The sequence below is a fragment of the Vicugna pacos genome, chromosome 1, assembly GCF_048564905.1.
Source record: "Vicugna pacos chromosome 1, VicPac4, whole genome shotgun sequence".
Lineage (NCBI taxonomy): Eukaryota > Metazoa > Chordata > Mammalia > Artiodactyla > Camelidae > Vicugna > Vicugna pacos.
This window is the reverse complement of record NC_132987.1, coordinates 74,351,992-74,369,686: the sequence shown is the minus strand read 5'-3', so window position 1 is coordinate 74,369,686 and position 17,695 is coordinate 74,351,992. Positions and strand designations below refer to the sequence as shown.

The window sequence follows — 17,695 nt, the reverse complement described above, 5'->3', positions numbered from 1 at the left end:
TTATATTGTCATAGGTGTGGTCAGATCACTTGTCCAAAGAGTTTAGCAGTTTACCCTCCCACCAACCATACATGAGTGACAGTTTCCAAGCATCCTTGCCAATAGTTGCTTTTTAACCTCTGCCAATCTGATGGGTAGGAAAAAGGCATTTTTTTAAAAATTCACTTTTCAATTATTGAGGTTGATCACTATGTTTACATATATGAACTGCCTATTCACAGCTGCTGGCCAATTTTATTGGAATTACATTTTTTTTATTTCTAACTGAACAAAAGTATTAGTGTTCTGTTATCTATGCTGTAAAAGCAATTTTCATAGACTCATTTGACTCAAGGTGACTTTTTTGCCAAAAATTGAATTCGCATACATTTTTATTCCTTATGATTTTGGGATTTCAAATCTTGCTTAAGAAAAGTCACTTCTATCCCTGAACTATAAATTTTTCTCCTAAACTGTATTTAATCCTTTCAGTTTTATTCTTTCGTTGAGATCGTTTTATCTACTGGCATTTATTTTTGCATACAGTATGAAGCAGGGGTCAGAATTCAATAGTTCAGCAGTCCGGCGTACAAATAGCTAGAACAAAAACAAACTGAAATGGGGCGAAAGAGCGGCGAATGTTCGATTCAACTCCAAGTGTTTACACAAGCAGGTTTCAGGTCAAATCTTGGAACCATTTCCGGTACCAGTCAAAACTGTCAGGGATGAGAACGATTGTAACGCAGCAAGCCTAGCATTTTATGTTTCCACTCCCTAGTGTCCTTGGGATGATGGGATGGTTTCCTGGAACAGTGGATAGGGTTGCTCTCCGCGCTTCCAATCCTGGAGTGTTTACCCACCGAGAATGTAGCCTACCGAGACGTTCAAAACATTCCAAACTGTCATAGTCAAAACCTCCACAGCCGAACAGCCCAAGAGCGAAAGGCTGGGAAGAGCGAGGACGCTCTGCGCATGTGCGCCCTCTGGGTGGTGAAAATCGTACAGCCGCTGTTTACCAAGTTCCGCCTTCCAGCCGGCGGCGCATGCGCAGCCTTGGTTCCTGAGCGCTCTGCGCGTTTCCGTAGGTCGGCGCGGGGCGAAAGGACCGCTGGGAAGATGGCGAGGCTGGGCAAGGCTGCTGTGGCGGCTTGGGAACGTTATCGCAGGTGGGGCTGGCCGGCCGTCTCCTTCGGTGTCCACCGTGGTCTCGGCGCGTTGCTTGCACGGAAGCCCGAGCGGGCGCCATGGTGGCTCCCAGGTCAGTGTCCGAATGTCTGGAGTAGGACGTGTTCTTTCGAACATCCCTAGTTCTGTCAGTTCGTGTCCCATTCGCTTTTGGCGCCACATTCGGAAATGCTATTCTCAGGTTCTCGGTACCCCAGTTTTAGGCGCTTTCCACAGTTCTGTGAAGGCTGTGAGGAGAGCTCTGCCGGGCCCTGGGGTCTCCTGGACAAGCGGGGCGGTTGATGGAGTTACTCTGCAGTCGAAGGATCCTGCTCTCTCCTGGCCTCCCCTGCGTAAAGTGCCAACACAAGGAAAATTAGATGTGTATTTAATGCGTTGGACTGTTAGTTGCTTTTTTTTTTCTTTCTGCAGGTTTTAAGGGGCGTATAGATCTTGACTACTGCCCCCCCTTGAGGGATTTTACAGTATGAACGTTTTCTTTGTAAAGGTGTAGACGCTGTCATCAATCCTAATTTCTAGGGTTTTAGGGGTTTTTTTCCCGATTATCCCAGCCCAGTAAAAAGCATAATCATTACACTACAAAGGAAATTAGAATTTGGACCAAAAATTAGAGCACCTGACTATTTTATCTTGTGTTTAATTCTTCTGCGTCTCACCCCACCTCTACCCCCAACCCCCGCATAAACAGTCCGTCTTTCTGAAATGTGTCTTTTTATTTTTTGGTTTTGTTGTGTTCACACCCTTGCCACACAGCTGTCATATGCATGGTACTTGGAATGGGAATTGTCATAGCAAATACCCTTTGTTTTGAGTTAAAAATTTTAAACATAATCCGTTTGACTTACATTTAATTGTACACAACCAAAAGGCTATTATATATCTGTTCCTCTAGCAAAGTGTAGTATGTCACTTCATTAATAAGAGTATGATACTCTTTCATCTATTCAGTAATCATTTATTGAGTGCTTAGGCCCCAGGCTTTAAGCTAATCCTTACAGTACAAAGATCATTTATGAATATAGTGTTGAGAACCTGACCACTTATAATTCACCAAGATTAAATAAATTATAATTGGTTCATGGAGAAATTCTTGGGAAGTAATGTGGAGAAGAGGATAGGTAGGAGTTTTTGAGTGCGGAGTTAAGGAAATGGAAAATGAACATGTTTGCTGCTACAGCCTGCCAACCAACATAACTGGCTTCTGCTAGCATTGTTTTTCACTAAAAGTTTTAAATTTGGCATATTTCGCTATACATTGAAACTCTGAAACAGGCTTACATGTAAAAGGGAGGTAGCTTTAAGGCCTTCAATTCAGTTGTTTTTTTTTTTTAAATCAACTTCTTAAATCCAAAACTAGGAAAACTTCATCGGCTCACATGGAGGAGACTGAGAAGTTCTCATTAGCCACAATAAAGTGGAGAAAAGTTTCATGTAATACAAAGAAGAGGTTTCATTGGTCCAGAAAAAGACTGTAAGGGAATACACAAATCTAATTTCTTTGGAGGGAGGAGGGTGGGATTATAAATGACTTTTTGATTTTTTAAATATCTTTCTACTTTTTTTAAGAGCAAGTATTGATTTTATGGTAGGGAAAGAGCTTTTAAAACAATGAAATGAAATATCCTTGTTAAGGTTTACCATTTGTGCCTTTGTACTTAAATTGCACTAAGATTTGTGTGCACCATTCACAAAAACCAAAGCAATAAGTAGAACAGTTTTTCCAAAAATGAGACAATCATATATTTATACAAGGTTACTTGTGAAGAGGGGCGGGTATAGCTCAGTGATAGGGTCCGTACTTAGCATTGCATGAGGTTCTGGGTTCTCCAGTACCTCCGTTAAATAAACAAAAACAAACAAACCTAATTGCCCCCCCAAAACAAACAAAAAACCTTAGAATAAAGAGAACATGTTTACTTGTAAAGAAATTGCTCACCGAACCCACTTCAGTGGATACAGAAGCATGATTAGCTACGACCATGGCCCATGATTTTATGGGTGCAGAGGGAGCAATAAAAGGGGCACAGCACATCCCTTGAAGCACTTTCCCAAGAGCAGACCCAACTTGTTTCTCCCCCTCCCCACCAAAAAGTAGAGGATGTGAAACTCCTCAAACATTAAAAGAAGTTAAAAGAAGACAGAAATCTCAAGAGAGGGCTAAAACTAGTGCAGGTAAATCTGAATGTTGATCGATAATATTTAAGACACAATGTAATAGCAACAGGAAGACATTTTTGCCCCAATCTCTCTTTTGTTGCCTTGAAATTTCCTCCTCATTGTGTATTTTAGAAGCATCAAGACTGGACCTTGCTCTAAAAAGGTACTGATTTTGACATGATTTTTAAATGTATCATGCACAGACTTAAGATTTTAATACTTCAAGTCTGTATTTATTTTTTCTATTAGATGGAAATAGTATCTGACATCAGTTTGATGAGTTAAAGTTTGAAAATATGTATGGTTTTCCAAGAACTGTATTTGCAAACTATAGTTATGTTTTGTGTACTTTGTTTAGCTTGCAGACAAAAGTCATCAGTCTCTTTCCTTAGTCGACCAGACCTTCCAAACCTGGCTTATAAGAGGCTAAAAGGCAAAAGTCCAGGAATTATCTTCATCCCTGGCTATATTTCTAATATGAATGGTACAAAAGCATTGGCGATTGAGGAATTTTGCAAATCTCTAGGTCACGCCTGTATAAGGTAGGAACAACACATTTTGGAGAAAATATTACTACTATTTAGCATGGCAGTAGAAAATTCTGCTCTAAGCAATTGAAACAAATGGCAGCATTTTTATAGATTAATTTATTTTAATGGTCTGTAAACTTTCATCTTTTGTAAAATGCAGTCTTTGAAAGATGATTTTTTAAAGTCTTTGTGCCACACTGACAATGCTGGCAGAAAAGGAAACTAGTGGTAATTAAGCTCCTTAAAAACAATATTCCAGCATGACAACAAACCAGTGTACAGGTTGGCTTTCTTTCAATATTATATTGCGGGTTTTCCTTTGAGGATTTAAAGACTTTTATTTGACCATTGTTTACTTCCTTACTTTTAAAATATGTAGTTTAGAATAATGTATGTGCTTTAAAAGTATTGTGAAATTAGTATTGTACAATTCATGTTTCCACTGAGTTTCCTCTTTCCTCTCACTTCTGTAGTCTGAATATGTATAAGTATAAATAAGGATATGTATTGTTTAATTACAACTTGATTTCATATTCCCTAATCTTTATTATTGATGATTATTTTAGTAAAATAACCTGTTTATGTTGTTATCATTTATTTAGTGCCTAATTTGCCAGAAGAGATAGTATGGTTTAGTAAAAAAGAGCACTGGCCTGGAATTCAAGAAACATGGGCTCTAGAATTAATTCTAGCAAAAAGTGTGACAAGATAAGTCAGTTAATAAATGTTGGACCTGTTTTCTTCATAAAAAAGGAGGAGGACTAAAGATAATTTCTGAATTCTTTTCTAGCACTAACAGCCTAAAACTCTATTCAGCTAGTTTTTAGAAGGGTTTCAGTAACATTCATTCAATAGGTCTAGAAAATACAGCTTTTAGAAATAAAATAATAAGTAATTAGAAATAAAAATTAAAACTTTTAGACTTAAAAATAAGACTTTTATCTATTTAATGTGTTAACCGAAATTATGTCAATTATATGGATTTAATCTTACTCCTTTTATCAAATTAACTGAATTATTTCATTTTCATACTCAGAACTCATAAAAATCTGTTGTGACCCAAGTGTTACTCTGAAGACTGGAGTATCTTTTGCAAGTAGACTTTTTAGCACTATACTGGGTGCTGTGAAATATGCAAAGAATTATAAAACACGGTCATTACCCTTAAGGATCTTTTAATCAGGGTTGAGGAACACAAGATAAAATACATATGGGAAATCAGGCAAAAGTGTTCATCAGAATATGATTGTGTCAAGAGCAGGATACTTTATAAGGTGAGAGAAAACGGGATTGAAATGGATAGACTAAACTTTATAAAGGAACACTGAAAACTAGGATTTGGGTCAGAAGGAAGAGCTCTTCAGGAAGGGGGACTACCCTGAGCATAACAAGATAGTATCAGAAAAATGGCCATCATTCTTATTGTTTGTCCCCAAAAGAATTTGAATCTGTAAGAGCAATAACCAGCTTCTATCTCCCTACAAAACATGTAGGGGAGGTTTTCTGCATTTTGGATGCCTATGAAATATATTTTCTTTTAAAAGGTATTTTAAGTAATCATGATGAAATCAAAAGGTATACAGACATATTAAGTGATACTACATTAAAATGTAGCCTAAGCGTAACTTTATTAACCTTTTTCAAGTATAGCCCTTCATTATAATTTTTTAATTTGTTCAAGTGCCTTTTTATTTGCTTTTATCAAACTTTAATGCAGTATAACCACTATTAACTATTGATTGCATTTTAGCTTGTTTTTAAGAGATTTTATCTTTTATTTATACCCCCAGTTTCTCAGTTTACTTTTGTTGTGATTTGAGGCATGAAATTTAGATCCTGGAGGAGGAAATATACAAGAAATAGTACGTATGACTATATGAAATGGTTTCTTAACATCCTGTCACCATGCCTACAATAAGATTGAGTCAGAGCTCAGGAGTATGACACATGGTTTTAGGACTGGTATTGTCTCATGATTATTTCTAATAGGATTTTAAATTCTAGATTTCTGAATAGGTCGCAGAGTACTGAGGCTGCTAGGACAGAATTGTGTTATTGTGTTTAAAGGTTTTAAACTGATGAATATTTTTGAATTATCTTTGTCTCTTGGTTAGGGTTCACAAGAATGAACTGTATTTTTTACTGGTAACCTATTAGTGTCACTGAATGCTTATATTTTCCTTTTTGAGGGCTCTGTCCGTATGTTTTGCATCTTTACCATGTATTTGGAAGGCAGCTGTAGACAGTGCAGCAACTAGTGATGTCCGATTGCCCACTGCGGGGGTTAAAGGAGAATCAGAGTCTTTCTCCCCTCTTATCTCTGTATCTCCTGGATTGAAGATAAATAATAACTGTAATTTAGACTTTGGCAGTTGCTTTATTACACTATTTCCCAAGGATCCAAAACCTTTTCACTTCATACCTAAAGAAAATTTTAGTTTCTTTCTTTATTGCTTATAAATTCCTTGTCTCTGAGAAAATATGTATACACTATATATCACATGTATTTTTACATATCCACTAAAAAACACTAAAATTTATTAGTTTTCACTAGGCTTTCAATATCAGAAAAAAAGGAAAGCTTTAGATTTGAATAAAATAATTCTTTTTACTTTTACGTTCTACTTCTATTCATTTAGTATGTATTAGAATACTCAGTGCATAGGATTTGGCCACTGTGATGTCTAGCCACTATGAAGAGTGCAGAGACAAAAATTAAATAATGGTATTTCCCCTCCAGGACCTTTACAATCTCATGGAAACAATGGGACAGATATACAAACATTAACTGTCTTACAGAGCAGGCATAATAAAATGATTGTGACTAATAAAAGTGAATTCTACAGAAGTTTCATTAGGTAGAGAGTTTTTTCCAACTTATCTGGGAAGCCTTTCCAACAAAAGCTCATTTGGACTAAGCTCAGAGAGAAGATATTAGTAATGAAGATGATGAGAGAAAGTATTCCAGGTGAAGGATGAAGCATGAAACAGAGACAGAAAACAGTCTATTGTAGGAACAGCAAATTGATGAGTTCGGCTAAAACACTATTTTATAAAAGGAAATGATAAAAGGTCGAGATCTGAAATGATCAAAATATAAAGTTCTAAAAAAAAGTCTAAAGCTCTGAATTTTTGAATGTCATAAGGAGCAATGAGGTTAATGCCATATCAATATAATGTTTCAGAAGAAGCCTGACAGGTATGAAGTGGGTCCATTTGGAGAGAGAACAGAGTCATAAAGACACAGTAAGGAGGCCACTGTGATAGGCTGGGTTTAAGGTGACAAAGATCTGCAGCAAGATGCTGGTCCTCCCAAATGGAGAGAAAGGGATGAATGTGAGAAGAAATGAGAGAGTGAGTGAGGATGCTGCAGGACAGGTAGTGTTCTGTACCCTGGAAACACAAATTTGATTAGGACAGTCTGCCCTTAAAGAATTGATATTCCAGTCAGAGAGAGACAAATATTTAAAACTTGGTTACAACACACAATATGAGAAGTGTTAATTGAGTACATACAAAAGAAAGTGACTAGTACTAAACAGACTATACGTCAACGAAAATTCCTCAAAGTAGGTAACATGACTCAAAGGATGACTAGGAGTTTGAATAGGAAGGGAGGCTTTTTTAGGCAGTGGAAGAGCATGCAAAGGCTCAGTTAGGAGCGGGCTTACCCAGGAATTGGGACTGGGGTTTAGGGCAATCTGCAGGCGTGGTGTGATACTTCATGGTTTATTGAATTGAGACCATGAAAGAGAGGTAAAGCTCACAGAGCAGACAGACTTTGAGCCCAGTGAACTAGGAAGTTGGAGGAGAAGAAAACCAAGTGGACGGGCTAGTGATGATAACTTGATCCTGAACTTCTCTTTTCCTTCCATTAACTCAGTAAATATATATATACCAAGTACTGTAATGTGCAGGGGACTGATCTAGGCACAGGGAAAGCAGTGGTGAGCAAAATCTGTGCCCATATGCGTCTTTCATTCTAGTGTGGGAGACAAACCACGAACGAATAATCAAACATCATATATCATGTCAAGTAGCAGTATTTGCTAGGAAGAGAATAGAGCAGGGTAAGGAAATAGAAGATGACGAAAGCAGCACAACTTAGATTGAATGGCCAGAGGAGGCTTCTGGAGATGGAGCATTTGAGCCAAAAGCCTGAATGAAGCAAGAGAGCAATGGGTGGATATCTGAAGGTAGACTATTCCATGTGGACGGAGAAGCTGTTGTAAAACTTCTGAGGCAAGAACATGGGTGGTGTATTCCATTAACTTCAAGAAGGAAAGTGAGGATACGGTAGGGAAGGAGAGAACAGTAAGAAATGAGATCAGAGAGGTAGTTAGGGGCTAGAGGATGGTAAGGACTTGGGATTTTACTTAAAGATTTATACAAAGCCTTCGGAGGATTTGCAGAGACATGATTTTTGTTTTAAAAGGATCACTGACAGCTATGTGGGTAGTAGACTATGAGGGTAAAAAATGGAAACAGATTTATTAGGAGACTGTTGCATTAGTCAAGAGAGAGAGAATAGTGACTTGGACCAGGCTGGCAGCAGTGGAGGAGGTGAGAAAGTGAGTGGATGTGGGAAATAATTTGAAGGTTAAGCTAATAGGATTTGCTGAAATATATACTGACTTCACCACTGTAATATTTTTTAGGCATAATGATTAAAGTACTATCTTCCATAAAAATGAGAGAAGCAAATACATAGATATCTAAATGTAGATAATATTTTCCCTTTTTCCAGGTTTGATTACTCAGGACTTGGAAACTCAGATGGTAACTTAGAAGAATGCACAGTGGGAAAATGGAGAAAAGATGTTCTGTCTGTAATTGATGAGTTAGCTGTAGGACCACAGGTAACTTCTTAATTACGATATTTGTTGACTATAACTAATGATATTTGAGCTGTTTCTTTAGATATGAATATTTAACATTTTAAATGTTTAACAATCACTTTTTATATTTCAATATCAAATCAGTAAATCAGGTCTATCACTTTCACTTTCTCAAAAAATGTAAGTAGCACTTTACTTTTCATTTTACAAATTTTATTTGTCTAGTTTGCTTTCTATTATAGACCTAATACATTAACAAAAAGTAATCACGCTTTTAATTTTACTTTGTGCCAAATACTGAAAGTCTGGGAGCCAGTGGATATAAGGGGAAAGACTATATACATTCTGTGAAATGACTGACACCCCTACAGAAGAGAAGAATTCCTCTTTAGAACTGTGTGTATTTTTATTTTTAGATCCTGGTTGGATCCAGCCTCGGTGGATGGCTCATGCTTCATGCTGCAATCGCTCGGCCACAAAAGGTTGTTGCTCTTATTGGCATAGCTGCAGCTGTTGATAGCCTAGTGACACAGTTTAATCAGCTTCCTATTGAGGTGAGTCCCAGGCAACCTCGGTGTATCCCTCCTGTCCCTCTTCTGCTCCCTCTTTCTTTAAATTTTGTTTGTGTGGCACCTGTCCTTTGACTTGTGTTGACCCATCTTTTGTGTTAGCTGCCTTTTAACGTATGGTCTCTTCGCCGCCTTTAAGTATTTAATCTCTCATTTAAGGTTTCTTTTTCTTCACAGTCCCTTCAAATCATTCTGCCAAATATTGAAGCGACATTAATGAAATTACACTTTAAATTCCTTGTCTTAACAGCATTTCTTTATTAATCACATTTATTTCTTTGGCTCATTTTTTGTACCTCTTATTTTGTGGCTCATGGGAAATAGTACCTATTCTTTTGACCGTGTTAGACTAGCTAATCAATTATGAAACTTTTTTTTTTAACCCTGAAAGCCTGAGATCCTCTCTCAGCAGAGTTCTGCACGCATACAGTATCCAGTCACATATAGGAGATGAGATTTGTCATTTCTGGCTTAGACACTAAGTTGGCATTCTTTTTCTACCCTTAATTCTCACCTTTCAAAAAAAGTGCTTTTCATCATAAGCATGTTCTTAAGCAAATCATGATAGAAATGAGGTTTCTGAAATAACTCGAAAGGTGATTAGTTCATTATACTTTATTATTGGACATATGTTTAAGCACTAAAGTTGTCTGCAAGGATAAAGAAATAGTAAATAACAACTGTTTATTTCCGTGTCTGTTATTTTTTCATTTTGCAGTCAATTAAGTCCTCCTTGGGTATCTCTTTCCTAGGGATCTAAATTTCACCTGTGGGACTAAGATCCTAGCAGGCCTGAGGCACAGAAAGTAAAGAAAGAAAAACAGTCCAGAGCAGTGGTTCAAAAAGTGTAGTCCCCAGGCAAGTAGTGACAGCATCACCTGAGAACCTCTAGAAATCCATGTTCCTGAGCTTCATTGAGACCTGGTGAGTCACAAACCAGGAGCATGACCCAGCAAGTGATCTGTTTTAAAAAGGCCCCCAAGTGAAGTTTGAGAACCACTGCTCTAGAGAGTGGAGGAGCAGGAGAAGGAGGAAAAGAAATAAAAAGAAAAAAGCGTACGTGGTGTTGAATAATAGCATGTCACTGACTTTTGCCTCAAGCTCTGCATTGAATCCAGGGCCATATACTATCTGTTCTAAGTTTATTATTAGTTCGCATTATTCTTTCTAGCTCCTTAAGAAATGGCATTGTCTGCATAGTCAGGTTCTTCATATGATTTCATATCAGGGATAAAATTACAAATCTGGTCTTTCTTGCACTTATCTCTTATGTCTGAATTTCTTTTCACTTTCTTGATTGTTTCTCACTCATGCATAGTTATTCAGTCTCCTCACTATGCTAACATTGCATCTTTCTGCATCTAAACTTGTACCCCTTACTCTGTTCTTTAACTCAGTAATACAGTGCTTCTCATGGTAATAAATTATTTCAAGAACATGGCAGATTGGAAAAGAACTGGGTAAACAATTTTTGGGGGGTTATTGATAAATGACAAGATCTATGTAAATTTATTTTTATGTCTGTGTATCCATATCACTCAGAGGGAAGATATGATAGATACCCCTAAGTGACTGAGAAGATCTGTAGCCTGTAAATCAGGATATATCTTTGCTAATCCTAAATCAGACCTACAAAAGGTTCTTAACAGAAACATGTTGAGCCCTTGTTAACTTAAAAGCACGTGGAAGGAAAGAGCAGGGACTCTAGGATCACTCTCTCCTTCACACAGACAGCTAAAGCTTAACAAAGGCAAGGGAACAGAAGTGGAGATTTTTACCATCTTCTTTAGCCCTGAAAATGTTAAGACCCAGCACTACTCATTGTATAGGAGCTTGACTTACCTCTTAACTGACTCTGATTATTGTCTCCTTCTTTGGACATTAGAGGGCGTCAGACAGGAGGCACAGCTGTTGGAATCCAAGCTTTACAGCCATATTGCCTTGTTAGTTTCTCCTTGGTGCACAACTTATGTATATTGTACATTTTCTTTGATTAATACTGTTTTTGCTATTTCTGAACTTTCTGTTTTTAAGGCTTTAGAACATACAAGATTTTGTAAAGTTAAGTTTGTTCTTCAAATGGACAGTATTCATTTGATGCAATAGCAGGTAACAGCTGGTTGGGGACAAGGACACTTGAAATGCAACTATTATTGTGTCTTAGTAATTAACATAGTTCTCATTTCATCTAATAACTAATGAAACTAAGTTCTATTACTGAAATTAAAAATTCAAGAACAATCTTGAGTAGTTTGAGGATAACTGAATATCAGTTTTGCTTTAAATATTTGGTTCACATGTTGCTTTAATGCAGAGAACCCCATGATATTAATGTAGGTTCATACATTTTATAGTTTTTTAGGCTTTGATTTATTTTAAATCATTTGGAGATGGATATTTAGATGTATAGCTTTCAGATATACATCTTTTTCACTGAATCAGATCTTTTTGTAATTTTATAAAATATTTTAAAATGCCTAAATACATATAGATTATATCATATATTATTTTCCTATGTAAGTTCTTTTTTTCCTTTTATGTATTTCTAATAAATCAACAGTTTTAAACATGGAAAAATAATATTTTTATTAAAAATTTAAAATACAAAATTTTAAAAATACGTTGTTTGTAGCTTTTCTTTCCTAATATTTTTCTTTCTTTTTGATAAGCTATCCACCTGTTTTTTTCTAACAGAAATGCCTCTCATATTATATGGTTGCAAGAGGCTTAAAGCTGTTTACATTTTGAGTTGTTGGTTCAAGTTGTGATCATCTTTCAAAAGAATTTATTATATACAGATAAACCTTTATGTTCAAAGAATTTTGTGGAAGTATTCAGCAGTGTGGGAATGGTCAAATTAATTATCTTAGATGGATTATGGTGGACAATTATGCAGTCTTTAAAAACTTTTAATAGCATTCTTTAAAATCTAGAAATATATATGATGTATTAAATAAATAAAGTAGCATTGAAAACTACATATAAATTGTAACAGCTAAGAATTTTACATATTTTATATATATAAAAACCAAACCAAACACATACAGAAAAATAATGGAAAGAAATAAACCAGAATATTAGTGGTTATTATGTACATGAGATAGGATTATGATTTATTTATTTTTATACTTTTTAGATTTTTCATGTTTTCTATAATGAGTATACGTTACTTTAACTAGAAAGATTATTTAAGACAAATTATAAAGAGTAGAAATTCTTCAAGAATAAAAGGATACCCAGTGTTTCATTTTAAGAGCAGAAATGATATTATTGCTCCGTTTTCAGAAAGTATTTAGAAGACTTTTTTGTCATTCCAAACAACAAAGTTTTTCTCATTCCAAAAGACTCTGAAAGGCAAAAACTACCCTTTTTTTTTACTCTTAGCCTAAAATTGGGTGTGTATAATTGCCCCAGAATAACCACTGTCTTTATTTTTCATTTTTAGTTTTGTGCTTGATTCTTCTCCCCCTCCCCCACCACATCCTCTATTTTAGTAACTTCTCCTGTAGGCTCATTTAAGTTTTATGATTTTGAAATCTGAACAATTTTTATTTCTAAGGTTTGATTTTATGTAATATGAATGCTACCTGAACTTACTCCGGGGAATTATTGTACTTTGCTCCCCTTCATTTTCCTTTTCAGTTGGGGTGAAGCATCCCCTGATTGAAGATGTTACATGATAAAGTTAGTTAAATCTAAGTTTGAATCCTAGCCACAATAGTTACTGCCTTTTAACTTGGAACATATTTAACTACTCTGTTTAATATCCTCTTTTGAAAATGAATAACAGAATTATTATCAGGATCTTATGAGATACTGTATGTAGAATACTTACCACAGTTCCTTGCACAGAGTATTTAATTTTTGATAAGGATCATTGTTACATGTTAGCTCTTTTCTTCTTCCTGAAGGACTGCTTTCCTTAGATTAAGACTATTGCATGTGTTAATGTTGCATAAATACTTTTATCTTCCTCATTTTCCCCACTAGACAAAAAAGGAAATAGAGATGAAAGGCGTGTGGTCCATGCCATCAAAATACAGTGAGGAGGGAGTTTATCGCGTTCAGTACAGTGTCGTTAAAGAAGCTGAGCACCACTGCTTGTTGCACAGTCCTATTCCCGTGAGCTGCCCCGTCAGGCTGCTCCACGGCATGAAGGATGACATCATTCCGTGGCAAACGTCCGTGCAGGTTGCTGACCGGATAGTCAGCACAGATGTGGACGTCATCCTCCGAAAACACAGCGATCACCGAATGAAGGAAAAAGCGGACCTTCAACTTCTGGTTTACACTATTGATGACTTAATTGATAAGCTTTCAACTGTAGTTAACTAGGATCACATTTTTAGTTGCTTGGAAACTAAAGGACCCAGAAGATTGGCAGAGGGATGACAGATGAAAGACCCTGATGGGTAGAAGGTTTTTTTCTCTGATCCCTACTGTGTAAATACCATGTGAATATTTATGGAATGATGTATTTGCACACGTAATACAAATTGTGAAGAAAGTACAGCTGCTACTTAGAAAATTTTCTCCTTCCTTCAATCTTTGATTTTTTTGTCATTAAAGTATGTCCTATTTTTGTATTCAAGAGATGTTTACCTTGTAATGCTTATGTTTACTGTGCCAGCCCTTGTGTTTTCTTCTAGTTAGAATTCCTAATAAAGCTTGATTTTTTTTGTTTATGTTTGGTATCATTGTATATGGAGATATGTAAAATTACTTCTGATTTTAAAATGCAGCTCACAAAATATAAGAAAAAATTTATTGAAATAAATCTGAAATGATTAGAGAAATGTCTGAAGCATAATAAATTTTTTAAAAACTATTATTTTATATAGTCTGCATGTTTTATTTGAGCTTAAAATCAAGGTTATTCTATTTTAAGGGCTCAAAACTTTATAGTAATATAAAAGATATTTCATTTCTAAATTTTGGCTTATATGTTATGCAGTTAAATGGGGAACTTAATCTTAAGTGATGATATAATATTCCCATATTTGGATTTCACATTCCAAAAGAGGAAATTAATCTTTATATATTATTATCTACTTGCAGGACATTCCTTTTTTATTAATATGTGCTTTAAGTGCAAAGAGCCAAGTGACTGCCATCTAAATCAGAGGGCTTTCTAAAATGTAGATATAGTAAGAAAATATGAAATGGAAATATAAAGGCTTTTTTTAATAACTAAAATAAGCTTGTGTAGTAATCAGTCTTGATATTATTGAGTTTGTGTCTCTAGGCTTTTAAGTTTGACTGGACTTTATTCAGCCTGCTTAGGTTACATCTGTCAGAGTAAAACTTTCAGTTGACAACACATCAAACACATTGCATATGCATATATATATTTTTTTTATATATAATGGGCATGTGTTAAACATTTCTTTAACTCATTAATAAGGGAGCCAGCAGATGGTAAACCTGGTTCCAAGGACAATTCAAGAAGCATTCATAGGTATTGAAGAATGTTGGGATAAAATTCCTGTGCAGAAAAGAGTTAACATAGCAGAACTGACCACTTACCCTCAAAGAGACCTACTTACCAGGTTTCCCCTTGGCTGGCATCTGGGAACTCGGATTTTTGGAGTGCTCCGCAATCCCAGAACTGGTCAAAGCGGTTCACGGCGCCTACACTGTCTGTACAAACAATATGGTTTGTGCTGGACAAATGTTTCCTTCTGTGAGTCTGGTGCTTTGGCAGGTGCCAGGCAGAGACTACCCAAGTGACCAGCTCCCAGTAAACACCCTGGGCACCGAGTCTCCTAACAAGCTTCCTTGGTGGGCATTCCTCACGTGCTGGCACAACTAACGCCTTGCTGAGGGAAATAAGCTCCACCGGTGTGACTACTGGGCAAGGTTTCTTAGAAGCTTGCGCCTCATTTCCCTGGACTTCGCTTCATGTGCGTTTTTCCTTTTCTGAGTTTGCTCTGTATCATTTCACTGTAAGAAATCATAGCTGTGGGTAGAACTATATGCTGAGTTCTGAGAGTCCTCCAAACAAATTGTCACACCTGGGGCTGGCCTTGGGGACACCTGACACATCCAAAGCAGATTAATATCCTACAGGGCAATAACATACAACCTAGATGTTACCTTTTATACTGAACAAAAATCACTTACAAACCAAAAATACACAAACTGTCTTCGAGCGGGTTGTGGAAGGATGGCAGGGTGGTTCAAGGGCGGACGCCATCCAGACACTGACAGGCACGATTAGAAAGATGAAGCAGAAAGGGCCCCTGTCCGTGAGAGTTTTCTAGGGGTAAACATAATTATAATAAGGTGTGATAAATATGATTAGCGACTTACAGTACATCTGTAGAGGCAGTACATACAGTGGTTAAAGACGAAGACCCTAGAGTTTGGGTTTCAGTCCTGGCTCACCATTTACTAGCCCTGTGACAGCCATTTACTTAACCTCCTTGAGGCTTCTTCATCTGTAAAAGGCCATAATATAAACCTATTTCATAAAGCGTAAGGACTAAGCACAACACATTTAGCACAATGACACATGGGAGTCACTACGTTTTCACTTGTGTTTTTTAATATGCACAAGCACAGTCCACTGAGAAACTGAAAGACACAGTTCATGGAGGTTTAGGAAGGAAAGTGGACACAGGCAAGTGTGCAGCAGGGCTTCTAAAGCTGAACTGGATTAGACCTTCTTAACTTCAAGACCCCAAATTGGAGTATTAACTGTATGATATCCTTTCAAATGCCCAACAGCTAGGAAAAGGGAGGGGGAGGATCTTTCATTGTCTAAAGATAAGAAAAGCTGTCTTAAATTTTAATTTTGCTTTGCAGAGGTTAACATCACCAATTCCAAATGAGTTTGAAGCAGTGAGATTTAGTGTATTCTAGGACATTGTTAATTACTTTACTGTTCCTTTCTATTTTCTCCCAAAGCTCTTTTTTGTCCTAAAACCACTCCATGCCATAGATTCAGTGACATGGAAAATGCTTGAACAGCCAGCAGCCCAGAGTGCCTCTGGAACTCCGGCATTGACTTAAAAATGACATGAACCCTCTAAACAGTCTCAGCACATGCTGCGGAAGGTGATGAAGCCAATGCCCACGAAGGGGAAGACTAGTGAGGCCACGGAATACATTTGCTTTGGCAGCATCTGTTGAGTTTGGAGGCATTTCCAGACTCAAATCTACACAGTATGCTCTTCTCTGAGCAGCCAATAGAAAAGTCTGTGAGGAGGAGCGGAGGAAAAGAGCTTCAGGCAAGGCTGAGTTTTATAAAGCACAGAGATAGAGAGCAAGGAGAACATTGCTTGCAAGATAGCCGTTCTGGAGGCAGTGCCCAAAGGGGATGTGTCGAATTTTCATTATATTTGAAACTGTCAAAAAAAAAAAAACCCAAAACTAATTTCCTAAAGAAAGAAGGGCAGGATTTAGATAATAGCTTTTTAAGATCCCCTTTAAATACAGATCTAAGGTAACTTTTTAGTTTAGAAGCATCATCATGTAGTAGGTATGATTTGATTTGATGAAAAGATGTTATGTGTTGGTGCATTTAGAGAATATACCTAGAAAAATGCAGGAAATTGTTTTTAACCAAATGTGTCTTTTGAGGAAATTATCCTTCCCAGATGGACTCTTTTCTTGGGCTTTCAGATTTTTACTGACAGATAAACTTTTACTAGAAAAGAAGCTCAAATCTTAGCTTTTCAGTAAAGCCTTTCCTGACTCATCCTCATCTCTCTGTCCAAGAATTTTGTCGCTAGGTCCTCTGTGCTCTCCCATGAACAGCACTCTGCTCACACCCTTTAGATAGAACTTACTGCTTTGAAACTGTGTTTAGATGCCAACCTCCCTCTCTCAAAGGACCACTGAGATCAGGAGCTTTGTAATGACATTGTTTATCCCCAGGCATCCCTGACATGCTCCCTCATCTCCTTTCCCACCTTGCAATGTTCATATTCCCTCCACTCCAGCCTCGCCACGACTCTCACGCTGCTTCCTCACCTTGAGCAACTTCACCAATTCTCCTGGTTTTAATTGCTACCTGCATGCAGATGATTCAAGTTACGTTCCTGTATTCCAGACTTTTCTCTTGAGCTCCAGATGCATAAAACCAACTGCCTAATGACTGAGATTGACAGTGGCAGCCCTCCCAAATGCAATAAGCCCTATTATCTTTCTGCCTTGATCTCCCCTCCACCTATCAGTCCCCTTACAATAAATGTATAACCCCTGTTATACAAGTCCAGGCTGTGAGTCATTCTAACCACCTAACCATCTCCTTTTCCTTCGCCCAAATCAGATCTGATTGTTCTCTTTCCCTGTGAAAACACTCAAACTCTTTTGCACAATACATTAAGTCCAGTGGCAAGGCTAGTAAATATTTAACAACTATCTTCCCAGGGGGAAAAAAAGGCCAGATTTATAACGTTTGCCAAAATCTATGGCATAAACATTCCCATCA

At 37.0% G+C, this 17,695-nt stretch overlaps 1 protein-coding gene across 1 annotated transcript; it reads left to right on the top strand.

The window, feature by feature from the left end:
• Window positions 1–951: 951 nt before the first annotated feature.
• On the top strand, window positions 952–14,086 carry ABHD10 (abhydrolase domain containing 10, depalmitoylase). The gene is made up of 5 exons (XM_006217322.4): window positions 952–1,237; window positions 3,680–3,863; window positions 8,599–8,710; window positions 9,106–9,243; window positions 13,249–14,086. Exons 1-5 carry the CDS (start codon window positions 952–954, stop codon window positions 13,591–13,593), a joined length of 1,065 nt encoding a protein of 354 aa, XP_006217384.3. The 3' UTR covers window positions 13,594–14,086.
• The last annotated feature ends 3,609 nt before the right edge of the window (window positions 14,087–17,695 follow it).

Excerpts from the sequence above, each read along its gene's own strand:
- ABHD10 (XM_006217322.4), top strand. The coding sequence starts at position 952 with ATGTGCGCCCTCTGGGTGGTGAAAATCGTACAGCCGCTGTTTACCAAG. Across the intron at positions 8,711-9,105 it reads AGTTAGCTGTAGGACCACAG|ATCCTGGTTGGATCCAGCCT; the intron begins GTAACTTCTTAA and ends TTTTATTTTTAG. Across the intron at positions 9,244-13,248 it reads TTAATCAGCTTCCTATTGAG|ACAAAAAAGGAAATAGAGAT; the intron begins GTGAGTCCCAGG and ends TTTCCCCACTAG.